The sequence below is a fragment of the Osmerus mordax genome, chromosome 22, assembly GCF_038355195.1.
Source record: "Osmerus mordax isolate fOsmMor3 chromosome 22, fOsmMor3.pri, whole genome shotgun sequence".
In the NCBI taxonomy this organism is placed as follows: Eukaryota; Metazoa; Chordata; class Actinopteri; order Osmeriformes; family Osmeridae; genus Osmerus; species Osmerus mordax.
Window position 1 is genome coordinate 4849747 of NC_090071.1, and position 16776 is coordinate 4866522.

The window sequence follows — 16776 nt, forward strand, 5'->3', positions numbered from 1 at the left end:
GACTGCCACACCCCTGGCACCGTCAACGGGAGTCTGGAGTGTGACCAGGTAGGTCCCTGTTAATCCTCTCCGCCCCCTCTCTTCCTCCCCTCCCTTCTTTAGTTTCCTCCCTCGCTCGCTCTCTCCTTCTCCCTCCTCTTCCTCTCTCTACTCAAGGAGGGGGAGAGATGGATGATGGATGGGAGAAGCTGTGTGTAGATAGTATGTAGATGGCATCGCCGTAGAAGTTTCATTAGGGCCTGTATTGGTTTTTGGACAGAGAACCTTTGCCCTCCTCTTTTCTTCTCCCTCCCTCCTTCTCCTACCTCCACCCATCCCGTCGTCACGGCAGCCATTTTACGGAGACAAATGGGTGTCAATATACACACAAGATGACTAATTCAAAATCAATCTTCCTTCACTCTTCCTCCACCGCTCCCTGGCCCTCCTGTTCTCCACTCCCTGGCTCTCTCTCTCCACTCTCTCCTCCCTCATTCACCTCTCTCCACTCTCCCCCTGTCCTCTACTCCCCTCTTTCCCCCCTCCCCCCCCCTCCAGGTGGGTGGTCAGTGCAGGTGTAAGTCCCGCGTGTCAGGGCGCAGGTGTGACCAGTGTGTCTCCGGGTCGTTTCGTCTGCAGCCGTGGCACGAAGAGGGCTGTCTCCCCTGCAACTGCAGCGCCGCCGGCTCCGCCCACCACAACCTCACCTGCCACGCCCTCACGGGCCAGTGCGGCTGCAAACCCAACGTCATAGGTAGGGTCGCCCGTCAATCACCTGGCAACCAACACTGCCCGTCTGCTTGTGGTCGCTGTTGTTGTTCTGGTCAGTTCACCAGCAGCACCACCAGTGCTGCCACCACTCCCGCTCTCTCTTGTAATAAATGTGCCCCCCCTCCCAATTCTCGCCCTCCCCCAATCCTCCCCCCATGCTCCCCCTCCCTCCCCCCTTCCTTCCCTGCGCGTCTTTGAAGCCTCTCCTATGAAATGCAAAGCGGAACGGCCGCTCACACACAAGATCACGTTTATTGCTAAGCCACGAATATCAAGGGCCTACCTAATTTTAATTCTCTAATTCAGTGCCAAGTTGATTATTATAAACGGCTCCTGCCCTCTCGTATTTTTCACGCTTCTTACAAGACCCAGTTTTTGTGCCGGTCGCTCCCTCAGGTGTTTTCAGAAATTAGATTTGATTACGGCAATTTATTACAGGCCTCGTATGTGAGTGTGGCAGACGGGGCCTCGTAAGGATAGAATTTATCAAGTGGCCAAAGTGCCAGTGTGTACATAACACTGTGCTGCTGTGATGTATGGATGTACTGCTGGCTGCTTAGACAGGGAGGGAGGGAGAGGATTGAAGGGACAGAAAGCAAGGGATGAAGGAAGGAAGAGAAATTAAGAAGAGAGGGAGAAGAAGGAGGTTGAGAAAGGAAGGAGGGAGGGAGGGAGGGAGGGAGGGAGAGAGAGAGAGAGAGAGAGAGAGAGAGAGAGAGAGAGAGAGAGAGAGAGAGAGAGAGAGGATGGAATGAATGTAGGAATTATAGAGGAATGGAGGGAGGGAGGGAGGTAAGGACGTCAGTCTATTTGCTAAAAAAGTCTGTTGGTGAGACCAGCATATGGACTGGATTGAGTGTTTCAATGGGACCAGCATATGTGCTGGATAGAGCATGTTAGTTGAACCAGTCTAGGAGCTGGAACCCAGTTCATCACTGTGCGTTTAAACTGATACCTTCTAATATCCATCACCTCACTGTCACATCACACACTTAACTCACTCCCCTACATCCAGGCTGTGAGATATGGGCCGAGCCAGAAATACATTCATATCTATAAATTCACTGAAGTGGTGTCGGCCACAAAGGGGAAGGAGAAGGGAGGAGGGGTGAGGAGGGGGAGACGAGTGAAGGAGTGGCCAGGGGGGGAGGTACTTTAGAGGGAATGGGGGAGAGGAATGGGGAAGGGGGAGGGGGGGGCTGAGAAGAAGGGAGGTAGGGGGAGATGGGTTTTAAGGAGGGGGTGGAACAGGGGTGGAAGGGGGAAGAATGGGGGAGGAGGGAGGGTGTGGAAATGCCAAGTGTCTCCAGCACAGGGTACTGCACCTTGTAGACGGCCATGCCCTCGGGCTGCCATGGCAACATTAGGGATAGATTGCCTGTCTGGAAACATGGACGGAATATTCAAATAAGCCCCGCCCACCCATGCATATATTAAACCAGGACGACACGACTGGAATCCAAGCAGACCCCACCTAGACCGCTGTCACATGACCAACTGTATTATACTGTTGCTTCTCCCTCCATCTCTCCATTCATCCATCTCTCCATCCATATTTTTCTTCTTCCCTGCTTCCATCCCTTCATCAGTCTGTCCTTTCCTCCATCCATCCCTTCCCCCTATGTCTCCATCAATCTATACCTTTGTTCCCTATCCATCCCTTCTCAATCCCTCCATCTGTCCGTCCTCCATCCCTTCATTCCTCCCTTTACATCTATTCACTCATATTCTTTTTAATTTATTTATATTTCCTCTATGCGTAGATTAAGTGATCTGCCTGGGGAGGGTGATCCATCATAGAAAGTGGACCTGAGCTAATGATGGAGCTCTCTCTCTCTCACACACACACACACACAAATACTGTATTTGGTGGAGATCCTTGGCAGAGCCTTGGAGAAGGCTGCGGTCCATCAGGACCGATACCACACGCCACAAAAACTGTTTCTTCCCTTCCGCTGTTGGCCTCTCCCACAAGGCCAAGGGTTCACACTGACTTCATGACTCAATGCCCTTAAAACACACTGCTTTTAGCACTGGACAATACAATCCTGTACCATTTGTATTTTTTGTAATATTTGTATTTTTATATTGTAAATGACTGCAACTTATATTTTATTTTATATTTTATTGTATAGTTTCTAATAGTAGTATATAGTATTGTATATTAATCTAATTCCATTGCTAGTTATGTACCCTTAGTTTGCTAGTTATGTACCCTTAGTATAGTTAGTCCTCATATTTAAATTTTAGATTCCTATATGTTTAATGTTTGCACCTTCCTGCCAAAGCAAATTTCTTGTCAGTGCAAACTTTCATGGCGAATAAAACCCATTCTGATTCTGATCTGGATTCTAAGAACTTTATGCACACAGTAGGATAAGATTCTCTTTTCCCTCTCTTTTTCTTTCTCCCTCTTTCCCCCCCCCTCTCTCTCTCTCTCTCTCTCTCTCTCTCTCTCTCTCTCTCTCTCCCTCTCTCCCCTTTTCTCCATCTCTCTGTCTCCCCCCCTCTCCTTCTCCAGGTCGAACCTGTGACAGGTGTAACTATGGCTACAAGCTCCTGAACCAGTCCCACCCAGACGGGTGTGTGTCATGCGACTGTGACCCCCTGGGGTCGACCGGCCCCCACTGTGACCCCGAGGGGGGCCAGTGTGAGTGCAGGCCGGGGGTGGGGGGGGCGCGGTGCCACGCCTGCTCCAGAGGGCTGCATGGGCTCCACCTACTGGGAGGCTGCTCCCCCTGCCTCTGCTCCCCCCAGGGATCCAGGCCCGGCTCCACCTGCGACCCGCACACCGGACAGTGTGTGTGTAAGGTGAGAGTGTATGTGTGTGTTTGTGGTGTGTTTTTGTTTCTGTGTGTGTGTGTAGCTCAGACAGTAGACACCGAACAAGTGTGCAGAGTTTCTAGAGAATCTAACAAAACAAATGTTCTATTTACTAGTGATTTAAATAAGGATAATCATGATGATAATGACGTATGTATTTGTTTGCTCGGTGGCTTTGTTTCTTTGTTCCGTCGTGCGTCAGGAACACACGGAGGGTCATCGCTGCGACACCTGTCGCCGTGGCTACCACAGCCTTGAACGTCGTAACTCCCTGGGCTGCCTGCCGTGTGCGTGTGACGGCCGCGGGACGGTGGAGGGGGGTGTGTGTGACCCCACCAGCGGCCAGTGCCCCTGCAAGGAGGGGGTGGAGGGGGCGCTGTGTACCCGCTGTGCCCCCCACTATTACAACATGACCTCCGACCTCGCTCCGTCGGCGGTGTGTGTCTCGTGTATGTGCGACCCCCAAGGGGCGGTGGGGGGGACGGTGTGTGACGGCGTCACGGGGCAGTGTGTGTGTGTCCCGACGCGTCACGGACGGGACTGCAGCGCCTGCAGACCAGGTGAGGGTTGTGTTGGTGTGTGTTAGTGAGGTTTGTGTGGGATTGCTTGTGCGTGTGTGTGTGCGTGTGTGTTTCTGTGTGTCCTGCATCCAATGATGATGGTTGGTTGGCATTTGCACTGGGCTTTAGTACATTAGCACAGAGCTGGCTGGCTGTGTGTGGGCCACCTCGCTTTGCCAGCTCTCCATTGGTGATTGATCTGGCAATGCCCATTCTAGTCAACTGCACCTTGGGGGGGCATGAGGGTAGCAGGGCCCCCTCACTTCTCTTCCATTGTGGGTGGGGGGTTTTGTGTCTGTGTGAGAGTATAGGTGTGTGTTTGTATTTGTTTGTGCCTGCATGTGTGTGGGGGGGGGGGGGGGGGGGGGGGGGGGGGGGGCTTTTGTCTTTGTGGATGTGTGTTTGTCCGGGTCTAAGTGTGTGTGTCTGTGTGTGTGATGGTTGGGGGTCAGTGTTAACAGCTGCTGTATTGTTTTAGTAATGGAGATACAACATCAGCACAATCAGGGGTACTGTAATACCGCACACACACACACACACCCTCACACACACTTCATGTTTGACAGATGAGGGAAGGTACTCTATCAGATCACTACCAAATTATTTGGTCTGATATATTCTGCTCTTTTTTGCTCTACTCTCTTCTACTGTCTTGTACTGTCCTCTACTGTACTCTACTGAGTTATTTTCTACTCCTGTTGTGTTCCGTGTGTTCCGTGTTTTCCATGTGTTCCGTGTGTTCCATGTGTGCCTGTATCTCTAAATCAAATATGTTTCTTACACGTAGGCCCATCCTGGACTGACATCTGTATGTGTTTGTGTGTGTGTGTGTTCCAGGGTACTTTGCATCCTCCATGGGGTCCAACCAGAGTGTGTGTGTGGAGTGTGCCTGTCACCTGGTGGGGTCATCAGGGCAGGTGTGTGACGGGCGGAGCGGTCAGTGTGTGTGTGCTCATCCCTCCGTGGGCGGCCGGAGGTGTGACCTGTGTCAGGAGCTCCACTACGGCTTCAACCCTGGGCTGGGCAGGTAGGACACACACACACACACACCTGGACATCTACACTGTCACACACACACACACACACCTGGGCATCTACACTGTCACACACACACCTGGGCATCTACACTGTCACACACACACACACACACACACACACCTGGACATCTACACTGTCACACACACACACACACACACAAAGATACTCCTTTCCTAGACACACAACAATTAAATAATGAGACAGAGATATGGAATCAGAATCAGTCAGATGGAGAGATAAAGAAAGAGAGAGTGGAAATGAGGGGGGAGAGGGAGTGGGGTTGAAAGAGGGCGAGAGAGAGAGAGAGAGAGAGAGAGAGAGAGAGAGAGAGAGAGAGGGGGTAGAATTGTGTGATGTGAATCCAGTAAGTGAATGTCTTCAATACATCAACAACAACCGCCCTAGACATCATAGATTGTTAATCCATATATATGTGTGTGTGTGTGTTTGTGCGAGAGTGTGTGTGAGCGATCGGTGCGCTCCAGTGTGGATGAAGCATGAAGTCTTTAAAGTGATTAAAGTGGAAGCGCTCAGTGCGTCAGGAGACTCTGAACAATAAAGATTTCTTTATCTAAATATTATAAACTCGTTTATCCTCCCTCCATCAATAAGACCATGCATCTTATTTTGTTTTCTCCCTCGCTCGCCCTCGTCTCATCTAATGGAGCCTGGCCAAACCCTCGCAATATGGTTACGGAATATTATAGGATATTTCCTGACTGGAAGAAAATAAAGGAATACACACGCAAACATAAACACGCACACACAAACCACACAGTGTTCTCAGTGTGATGTTAAGGTAATCATTTAACCTTGAGGGAGAGATGAGGTTTGGTGTTACAGTAGAGTGGATTACTCTAGCCAGCTAACTCCTGCTCCGGCTGCTCTAACAGAATATCATTAAGCTGTTTAGCTGCTCGCGTCCGCTACCTTCCCACTGACGCACGGCAAATTCTGATTTATAGTATTTTTTATTTTGATTTATAGTGTCTGCTACGTCTTTATCTGCTTCTCCTGTTTGCTGTAGGCCATGTGTGTGTGTATGTGTGTGTGTGTGTGGTTTAGGGTAACCTAAATTGAGAGAGAGAGAGGGTCACAGCAAACCGACCCCTATTCTCCCCGGCGCAGTGAAAGATGCAAATTCAGTTAGTTGGGATTACATTTACAACATTTATTACTAGTACACAGGAAAACGCACCCGTGTGCTCACGACCACACACACACACACACACACACATGCTTGTGTATGTGTGTGTGGAGGAAAGTCTCGTCTCACACAGAGACACTCTCTCTCTCTCCCCCACACACACACACACACACACACACACACACACACACACATACACACATAATGGGAGTTTATCACTATTTAGCTGTGTGGAGGAACATACTACACACTGTGGAGGAACATAACACACACACGTTTCAGACTGATGAAAAAGAGAGAGGCTTGGTGTGATGCTGGTGTTTTCTCTCTCCTTGGGAGAGGAGTGAAGGTCGTGTCGCGTTAGAAATTGAGAGGGTGGTGCGGTTGTGTGTGTGTATGTGTGTGTGTGTGTGTGTGTATGTGTGTGTGTGTGTGTGATGGTGGAACCCCCAGAGCGCCCTGCAGTTGACAGGACAAATTTGCGGCTCGTTAAGAAGCTGTGGCTTTTCACGCCGCTAGTCGAAGGGTGTCAGAGTGTGTGTGTGTGTGTGTGTGGGGGGGGGGGGTTCAGTAGTCTGTATAGATGGCTTTGGAATTGTGAGAGGTGTGTGCAATTATATGTGTGTGTGTGTAAGGGTGTCAGGCGCTTGGCCTGCCAATAACCCTAGTGTCGTGGTCCACAGGGGTAACACCAGACTGGTGTCCCACCCCCTGACCCCCCCACCACACCCTGCATATACCCCCCTGGAGGATCACATGCTGGACACACACACAAACATAAACTGTCACACACACATAACCCACCCAGCGCTGTAACAGGAGGTATCTGTGAAAGCAGTGTTATAGCAGGGGGGGGGGGGGGGGGGGGGGGTGAAGACCCAACACTTATTCTACCCCCCCCACCACACACACACACATACACACACTCACACACAGCTTATGATGTAGTCAACTTTTTATATGATCCTCTCTCTTTCCTCCTCTTCTCTCCCCTCCTCTCCTCTCCCCTCCTCTCTTTCCCCTCCTCTCCTCCCCTCTCTCCTCTTCTCCTCTCCTCTCCCCTCCTCTCCCCTCCTCTCCCCTCCTCTCCTCTCCTGCCTTCTCTCCTCCAGGTGTGTACAGTGTAACTGTGACCCAGTGGGCAGTGTGGATGCCAAGTGCCACCCAGACTCAGGCAGGTGTGTGTGTAAGGCCTTGGTGACGGGAGAGCGCTGTGACTCATGTGTGTCCGGGGCCAGTCACATGGACCCCAACAACTACCTGGGCTGCAGCAAAGGTTCGAACATGGTATCCCTTCACTACACACACACACACACACACACGTACACGCACAAACATGCAAATGCTGGTATTGCATTAGGGATTTGAAGTAATAGTTATCTGTTGAAGTACAGTTATTTATTCTTTCATGATATGAACGTCTAGATTTCTTTGAGTGAGATGTGTGTGTGTGTATTTGTCAGCAAGGGGTAGAGCTTCCATCCTTGTGCTATCTGTGCCTAGAGGCTGTGTTGAGTTAGACTCACAGAGGGATGCTAATTCTAAACACACACACACACACACACACGCTGCCACCCAGGGGATAGTTGAGTTAGAGGCACAGAGGGAGCCTGGCTCTCTGGGGCCTCTGGTATGTTAAGAGGCTCTGCATGGATCTCATGGAAATACCTCCTCACCTTTCTTTCTTCTTTTCTCTCTCTGTCTCTCTCTCTCTCTCTTTTGCTCCCCCCCTGCTTGTTTCTTTCCCCTTTCTTCTCCCCCCTCCCCCCTCCCACCATCCCTCAGCTCCCAGTCAGCAGCCCCCCCCAGTGGGCGTGGTCCTGGGCCCCTCCTCTATCCGTGTGACCTGGCCCCCCCCAGACTCCCCCAACTCACACGTCCTCACCTACACCCTCCTGCGAGACGGACTGGAGGTGCACACCTGCCCCAGCTCCTACCCCTTCAGTAAGTACCTGTTTACACACACACACACACACACTCTCTCTCTATTTCAGATGTGGAAACCATGTTAGAGAATGGTAAAAAGTGGTCAAATATGTGTACACATGGGAATTGACCATGTGTGTATATGCTGTGTGAATATGTGTGCGTGTGAGACAGTCAGGGCTTTTTCCTCACCGTCCCAGTAGCGTGCAAAATGAACCGTCCCAAACTGAACTTGAGCTGTCGCAAAATGTGTTTTATCATTTTGACATTCTGACATGGGTCTAGGTTATTTGCAACACTATTTAAGTCATCCATACAGTCGTGGGGCTCACATTAATGTCTGAATTTCAATGTGAATACACACACAATAGAATACACGTTTTTCCTGCTTGTGTCATGGTGGGGCTAACACAGTTCTTGGTGTGGCTGTAGCACAAACGTTTCTAAAGGTAATGTGTGTGCCTCTGTATGCTTGTGTGTGTGTGATGTGATACTGAGTGTGTGTTCTCTCCTCTCAGGCTCAGAGACGTTTGAGGACACCGGCCTGTCTCCCTACACGCTGTACTCATACCGGCTGCTCACGGCTAACGTTAACGGGCTTACTGAGAGCCCGGCGGCCCAGTACCGGACCTCCTCCTCGGTACCAGACCCAGAGCGGCTGCAGCTGAACCTGCTGGGTCGAAGCGGTCCCACGGGGGCCAGCTTCAACTGGAGCCTGACCCAGAACCACAGCGGACCTCTGGAGAGGTGAGGGACAGGGCCTGGTGGGGGAGGGAGACAGCAAGGGAACAGAGAGAGAACATGAGATGGAATATTTGGTGGAAAGACAGTGGAAAAAGTTATAGAAAACGGGAAACGTTCTTTTCCTCCCCCTCTTTTTATTCCTTTTCTCCTCTTCCTCCCACCCTCCTCCTCTTCCCCTTTTCCTCTCCACCTCCTCTCCCCGTCCTCTTCATCTCTTCCTTTCTCCTCTCTCTTCTCTTCCCCCTCTTGTCCTCTCCTCCAGGTTTGTCCTCCGCTCCGTGGCCCTGGGGAGTGGGGAGGTGCGTCTGCACTACTCCGGCCTGGCCACCGAGGCCTCCGCCAGGGGCCTCACCCCTCACACCCGCTACGCTTTCACCCTCCAGGCCTGCACGCTGGGGGGTTGTGCCTCCTCCAGCCCTCCGCTGCTCCTCCTCACCGCCCCCGCACCTCCCCAGGACCAGCCTGCACCCCGACTCAACGCCACCGGGCCTCACCAGATACACGCCAGCTGGGACCCCCCTGCCCAGCCTAATGGTATGATCCAACATGCAGGTTAAGCCACCTCCACCCCCGCCCCCCTTATCCTAATGGTACAATCCAAATGGTATCTTCCATTCAACAGGAGTGATAATAAAATATGAAATACTTTTGCGAGGACCAATGGAACTGCAGGAAAACCTCACAAGCCCCGCCCCGGAGCAGAGTGTGTTCATCAGCAGTGGTTGGCTGGATCTGAGTATCCCGCCCGGATCGGCCAATGGGAGCGCTGACCCGCCTCCGGAGAGCAGTGCCGTGGTTACTGGCCTCCAGCCCTTTTCAACCTATCAGCTGAGAGTTCTGACCGTCAACATGGCGGGTAGCGTGATGTCAGACTGGTCCAGCGTTCGCACAGAGGAGGGGGGTCAGTACCACGCACACACATACACACACACTTACAGACTTTAACCAGTGTACACACAATGAGAGAGAGAGAGAGAGAGAGAGAGAGAGAGAGAGAGAGAGAGAGAGAGAGAGAGAGAGAGAGAGAGAACCATGGTACAGGTATTGAGAGAAGTTGAGAGTAGAACACTGGATGCATGGAGAAATGGGTACGAGAGAGAGAGAGGAGGAGGGGGGAGTCTCATTAAGGCATTTGAATTCCAAAGAGATGATATGGCTCATTAGAAATAAACTGTGCCCCCAAACAAGCCTGTGAGCTCTGGATGTGTCTGTGTAACAGCCGTGAATTACATTACACGCCGTGTGTCTGTGTGTGCATACACAATGTATGTGTGTTTGTATGCATGTGTGTGCATGTATATGTGTACGGGTATGTGTGTGTTTGTGAGTGTGTGTGTGTCTAATAGTCAAGAATCACATTTCACACCACCCAGCATGGAATGGCACCATCACTGGAAAGAGATGGGATCACTCGATCTAATCTTTTATTTCTCCTTCCCACCATTCCTCCATCCCTCTTTTACTCCATCCCTCCATTCTACCATTCTACTGTATCATTCCCACACTTCTTACACAACCCTCACATTTTCTCTATAGATATACAGTGAATTGTAAATAGGAATATGGCTGCACAATATTTTTAATTGGTGTGTGTTTCTGTGTGTGTTTGTGTGTGTGTGTGTGTGTGTGTGTGTCCTCCTTGCAGTCCCAGAGTTCATGCCTGCTCCTGAAGTGTGGCCTGTGTCGTCCTCCAGCCTGAATGTCACGTGGAGGTCACCCCGGGGTCAGGAGGCCAGGGGAGAGGTTACCAAGTACAGAGTTAACCTGGTCAATCAGCACAGCTCCAACCCCTACGCTCCCTCTGTCCTTACACAGGTAGACCCCCCCCCCACACACACACACACGCAGGTACACACACACACGGTTTACCTTACAGGTGAGGATTCCATAAAGGTTGTAATGTCAGTGCTCCAACACTATCAATCCCAGCATGCCTTGCACCATGTCCGCCTCACCTTCGCCTCCCCTGGCTCCTTAGACTCGTTAGGATCGTTAGGGTCCTTAACGAGCTCTGCTGTTCTTCAACAATACAGGTCCTAATGAGATTCCTTTATCAGGCTTTAATGAGACTGATAGGTGTGTGTGTGTGTGTGTCTCCCAGATAGTCTGTTTTATTATAAATATGTCTATTCAGCGTTCCCTAAAGAGGACGAATGAGAAGGATTACCCTATGACCCTGTGTGTGTGTATGTGTGCATGGTCTTGTGTGTGTGTGTCTGTGCATGGTTTTGTGTGTGTGCATGGTCTTGTGTGTGTGTGTGTTAGGTGGTTGACGTGGCAGGTGGTGATCAGCGTGTGTACCTGGCTGTGGGTCTGGAGCCCTACACCTCCTACTCCTTCTCTGTCACTCTCTGCACCAGGCTGGCCTGTGTCCACAGCCAGGCTGCCTCTGGACGCACGCTACCTGCAGGTAACACACACACACACAGCTAACACACACAAGTAAGACACACACGCACACACACATACACACTGTGTCTCTTTCTCTCCTCTATTGTCAGTCCTTTCATATTCCTTGTCACTTAGCAACTTCAACCCACCCCTCTTCCTTCACACACACACACACACACACACTCAACACTTGAGCAGCGTTGATGGTGTAACCAGAGGGGAAATTCATTGCACATGGCAGTAAAAACAATTTACTGTTAATTACAAGGAGAAAAATGTGGCGTAGCACACACTCCCCACTGGCCATGAATCACACACACACACATACACACACACACACACCCTCGGTCACTCACACACTGCTCCCGGCTCAGATTTATAACCAACATGGAAGTAGGATGAATTAGCTGCCTTTAATAACTGAGACACAAATCACTGGGACGGGGATGAGGTCTAATTGATCAGTGCTGATAGACACACGCAGGCACGTGCACACACTCACACACTCAAACACTCCAACACGAACACAGCAGTGAATCATTCTGCAGCGGGTCTGCTCTGCAGTGTTAACATATGGCCAGCCCAATATGGCCGGGCTCACACACACACACACACACACACACACACACACACACACACACACACACACACACACACACACACACACACACACAACCCTCTCACACCCATCTCCATATGCTTGTTGTTTAAATGCTTCCACCACTTTGGTGTGTGTGTGTGTCTCTGTGTGTGTGTGTGTGTCAGCTACCTCACAAACAGACCAACATCTACCTCCTCAGTTGATCAGATTTCTGGTTTTGCATTCTACTTGTAACACACTACCCCCCCCCTCCCCCGCCCACACACACACACACACACACACACGCTATTTGATGGTAGGAGCATCCAAGACTTTGTGCCATCTCTTCTGTTCCTCCAGCTTAGCGCCAAGCCTAATGATCCCTCACTTTATGACTGTTTACACACACAATACACATTACAGACACACAGGCGTACACACATACACACACTCACACAAACACCATTAGACAGCACAGCCATCTGTTAGCCGGAATACAGGGCAGCTGGTCAGAACTCTTCAGAAAGGATGTCATATTCCACTGCACTGATACACAGGACACAAACTCAGAAGATCTCAGCTTTAGAACAGATATGTGTGTGTGTGTGTGTGTAAATGAGCACTTCTCCTACAGAGACTACAGTGTGTGTCCGTGTGTGTGTGTAAATGAGCACTTCTCCTACAGAGACTACAGTGTATTGATCACGCAGGGACGTGACCAGCTAATCATTGGTTGATGGGGATATTTTATGTATCCTACATCTTTAAAGACATGTTCTACAAGCCATGGTCACACACACACACACACACAGCATTGACGTGAACCCTGCCATGCATATTTCTCCCCTCAACTAAGGACTGGCCTTCGCTGGACGATTATGCGTGGATCAATAGAGTTCCTGTAGAAAGCTGTGTTACAGTGTGTTTAGGTGCAGACTGACCCCTGGGCTTATAAAAGATGTCAGCCGGGTGTAAAAACAGCAAGCAGGGGTCCTGCTGCTCCAGACGGGCGTCCAGGGAACTGCCTGGTGATTTAGCTGCTTCATTAACATGTTGAAGGCAGTATTAACCTTTCTGCTGGATGGTTAACCTTGTTGTTGTGGAAACGTCATCGCTGAGTCGGAGAGGAAAGTGTGTGTGTGCATGCGTGCGTTTTTTCGGATGTGTGTTTGTGTTTGTAGACGTGTGTGTGTGTGTTTGTGTGTGTATGGCTTTCATCAAGTGGGGGACAGCAGTAAGTACATGACAGGGGTTGTAACTTGGTTGTGCTCGCACAAACAGCGCACACACACACACACACGTACATGGATGAAAACATGACAGGCTATTATCATGACAGCGCATCAATTAAGGGAGAGCTCTTATACAAGACACACACACAATCACACACACGCACACACTCACCTGCTTACACTGTTTCTGAAATAATACTGCACATCCCTCTTATCTCCCCGTCTTCCCCTCCCAGGTACATAAGCATTCACAGACTAATGTGGGGCTCCTCCTTCTCCATGTCACCATAGAGACCACTGTTCTGTAGTTCTATAGGGTTCAAAGCAGTTGATTGTTCCATTAAAGGATTCTTGCATTCTTCCATAGTTGTAGTTTTTTTTTGACTACAGCGATGCTGATTGGCTGTAATTTATGATGTGTGTTCTAATGGGAGGATGAGAGGCCAGCTAACATCTAAGAGCCTCTGGGTGTGTGTGCGTGTCAGTACCAGGTGATTTACTCCTATTGGCTGGCTCATTTAGACCATTACCACAGCACACGCCTGTCTCTGAGATGATTTCTAATGCACACACATCCTTTATATCCTCCATCCCTCCATCTTCATACCCATCACTCCCTCCATCCCCATCCCTCCATCTTTCAATTTATTTAATTTCTACTTGTGACACATTTTAATACAGTACCTGTCTTTATCCCTCCCTCCTTCCCTCCCTACCTCCCTCCCTCCCTAGCTCCTGCAGGATTGTTGTCCCCCAAACTGAAGCCTCTGAATGAGACGACCATGCAGGTGTCCTGGGACCCCCCCTCCAGGCCCAACGGACCCCCACCCCTCTACCAGGTCTGTCTGCATCCCTGTCTGACTGACTGACTGTCTGACTGTCTGTATGCCTGTCTGTCTGACTGTCTGTATGCCTGTCTGTCTGACTGTGTGCATGCCTGTCTGACGGACTGTCTGTCTGACTGTCTGCATGCCTGTCTGTCTGACTATCTGTCTGTTTGACTGTCTGTATGCCTGTCTGTCTGACTGTCTGCATGCCTGTCTGACTGTCTGCATGCCTGTCTGACCTACTGACTGTCTGCATGCCTGTCTGTCTGTCCATGTTTTTTGTTATTGTCTGTAGTCCACTACTAGTATCTTCAGTTAACATGTAATGTTGTTTACCATCTATTATTTGTTTACTGACTGTATACAGGTGGAGCGGACAGACCTGTCCCTCTCCGATTCTGATGACCCGGTTGTCAGGGGAACAAGGTTTCCCGGTAACGGTTACTACCGGTTTCCTAGTGATACACTACCAGTCAACAATGACTTTACAGGTGCGTGGTGGGGTCCTCTCTCTCTTTATCTCTCTCTTTCTCTTTCACTCACACACACACTCACAGACCTACACACAGACTCACACACACATATTTCTTTGATTTAGTGTGTGTGCGCATGTTTGGGCATGCGTACATGCACGTTTGTGTGGTTGTGTACGTGTGTGTGTGTGTGTGTGTGAGTTAAGCTCAAACATCACACGTCTAAATGAATGACTTCCACACTCTTACTAAGGACAATTAGTCTTTTGTTTACCGTCATAATTAGAATAATTACGTTTCAAATCCAAACATGTTCTGCTTCGTCTGTGAACGCAGCAGGAACAGTCAGAGTTTGTCGCTTGTCAGAGTCACTATAGCTGTATGTGTGTGTGTATGGGTGTGTACAGATCTGATCACTTGGAACTGATGTTTTCACTCACCTCACCATGCAGTGTGGAAACACATTTGAAATTGTATAGATTTTCATTTGATTGATTAAAAGCCTAATTATTTATTATTTTATTTTTATTGGTGGTAGTGGTGGGGGAGGGGGGCTTTATAATGATTTCAGTTGTTCTTTATTTGTGGTATACTGTAAATATGACCATGAAAAATTGTCTACTTCTAGAGATTGAATGAAATAGGACATTGTTTCTGAATGGTGTGTGTGTCGTGTGTGTGTCTGCTATGTGTGTATGTGTGTGTACGTGTGTATGTTATCTACAATGATCCACCTGAATAAACTGAGTAAACCGTTTTGAACAGAGAACACCTCATCCAGCCTCCATTTACACCCATTAGCAAGACCTGCTAAGGACGCAGAATATTCCACTGGACGCAAACTACCCCCACTCCACTGTGACCTTGTGGTGGTGGCGTGTGTGTGTGTGTGTGTGAGAGAGGGTGAGTGTGTGTGTGAGAGCGTGTGTGTGTGTGTGTGTGTGAGAGAGAGCGTGTATGTGTGTGTGTGTGTGTGTGTGTGAGTGTGCGTGAGTGGACACAAACTAGCGTCCCCCTCTGTAGCTTTATTAAAATCTTGCACTGCTATTTCCCCTCTTCTGCCTTAAATACTGACACAGGGATAAATCTTTATAAATCAGGCCTGGCCTGGACGCCTGCTAAGGTCCTAATTGATCAATGGCCACAGTCAGGGGGGGGAGGAGGGGGAGGAGGGGGAGGAGGTGTCCTTGGGCCCCCACCTTCTCTGATGAAGGAAGGAGAGGGACAAACCTGAGCAATCAGTTCATTCCACGCACACACATACGCACACACAAACACACATACATGCACACACATGTACACGCCTATATACTGTATATACAATCAGAATCATCCACTCTCAAACACATAACCAACGGGATCTGCTCCAGCCAGCGTAAACCATGGCACAGTTACAATCTAGTCAGAGTTGTTCCTGTCCAGTAGAGTCTCAGAGGGAGTACATTTAGTCAGGTGCTGGACTCATGCAGCATCATCATCAAGTCAGCCCAAAATGAATACTTCCTCCGGAGTCAATGCTAATACCATTCTGAGTCCAATAATGTCAGTCAAGACACACATAACAGTAAACAAATCAAACTAATCCGATTAGAAATGCTGTGTGTGTGTGTGTGTGGGTATGTGTGTGTTTGTAGGGATATTGATTAGCAGGTGTAGGTGATCAGTGGCGGAGAGTGCTCTGATGGGCTTTCTGTCTAAACGTACATATCATCATTTTCTGCCTCCATCAACATAATGGACCAATCTAGAACATTCTAGAATATTAATAAATCGGACGATCATGTCTTTTTACATAATTATTTCATTCTGATCTCTTGTCTCGGTTCATCGGAACATGAAATTACGACCACTTGTCTTTGAAAGGGGTCACAATATGTATGTTAAATCTCCTTTCAAAACAAGACTTTTATATCATGTGAAATCAATGCTGGGATATGGCTTTAATGCCAGACTGACATATTTAGTCATCCAACTTTAATATGTCTGTGGAGCTCACTTAGCTGGTGCAGATAAATTAGTAACCATCCCCAAACAATAATACTAAAAATTATAAAAAATAAACAAATTATAGATATCAATAAATATCTACAAGACATGTCTGAAAGGTTAGTGATATATTTTGCAGTGTATTTGTGTAATTTACATAAACAGATTACGTTGTCTTTAGGGAAATTGTGAAAAACATTATATAGTGAATCAACTTGATAGTTCAGAGTATCACCGCACACTTTGCTTCCAAACGTCTCAGATACATGGTGATCTTGTGGAAGCAGTCAAATCCAGTT

General features: G+C 49.1%; 1 protein-coding gene across 1 annotated transcript in view; it reads left to right on the forward strand.

Annotated features, from left to right (window-relative positions):
* ush2a (Usher syndrome 2A (autosomal recessive, mild)) overlaps positions 1–16776 on the forward strand; it is a 269485-nt gene that overhangs the window by 164235 nt on the left and 88474 nt on the right. The window contains exons 14-27 of the mRNA XM_067260969.1: positions 4–48; positions 538–733; positions 3272–3561; positions 3776–4133; positions 4971–5160; positions 7431–7594; positions 8104–8262; positions 8763–8991; positions 9251–9522; positions 9611–9889; positions 10634–10803; positions 11254–11398; positions 13924–14030; positions 14386–14509. Of these exons, the coding sequence (XP_067117070.1) occupies positions 4–48; positions 538–733; positions 3272–3561; positions 3776–4133; positions 4971–5160; positions 7431–7594; positions 8104–8262; positions 8763–8991; positions 9251–9522; positions 9611–9889; positions 10634–10803; positions 11254–11398; positions 13924–14030; positions 14386–14509 (2728 nt within the window). The remainder of the gene's footprint in view (positions 1–3; positions 49–537; positions 734–3271; positions 3562–3775; positions 4134–4970; positions 5161–7430; positions 7595–8103; positions 8263–8762; positions 8992–9250; positions 9523–9610; positions 9890–10633; positions 10804–11253; positions 11399–13923; positions 14031–14385; positions 14510–16776) is intronic.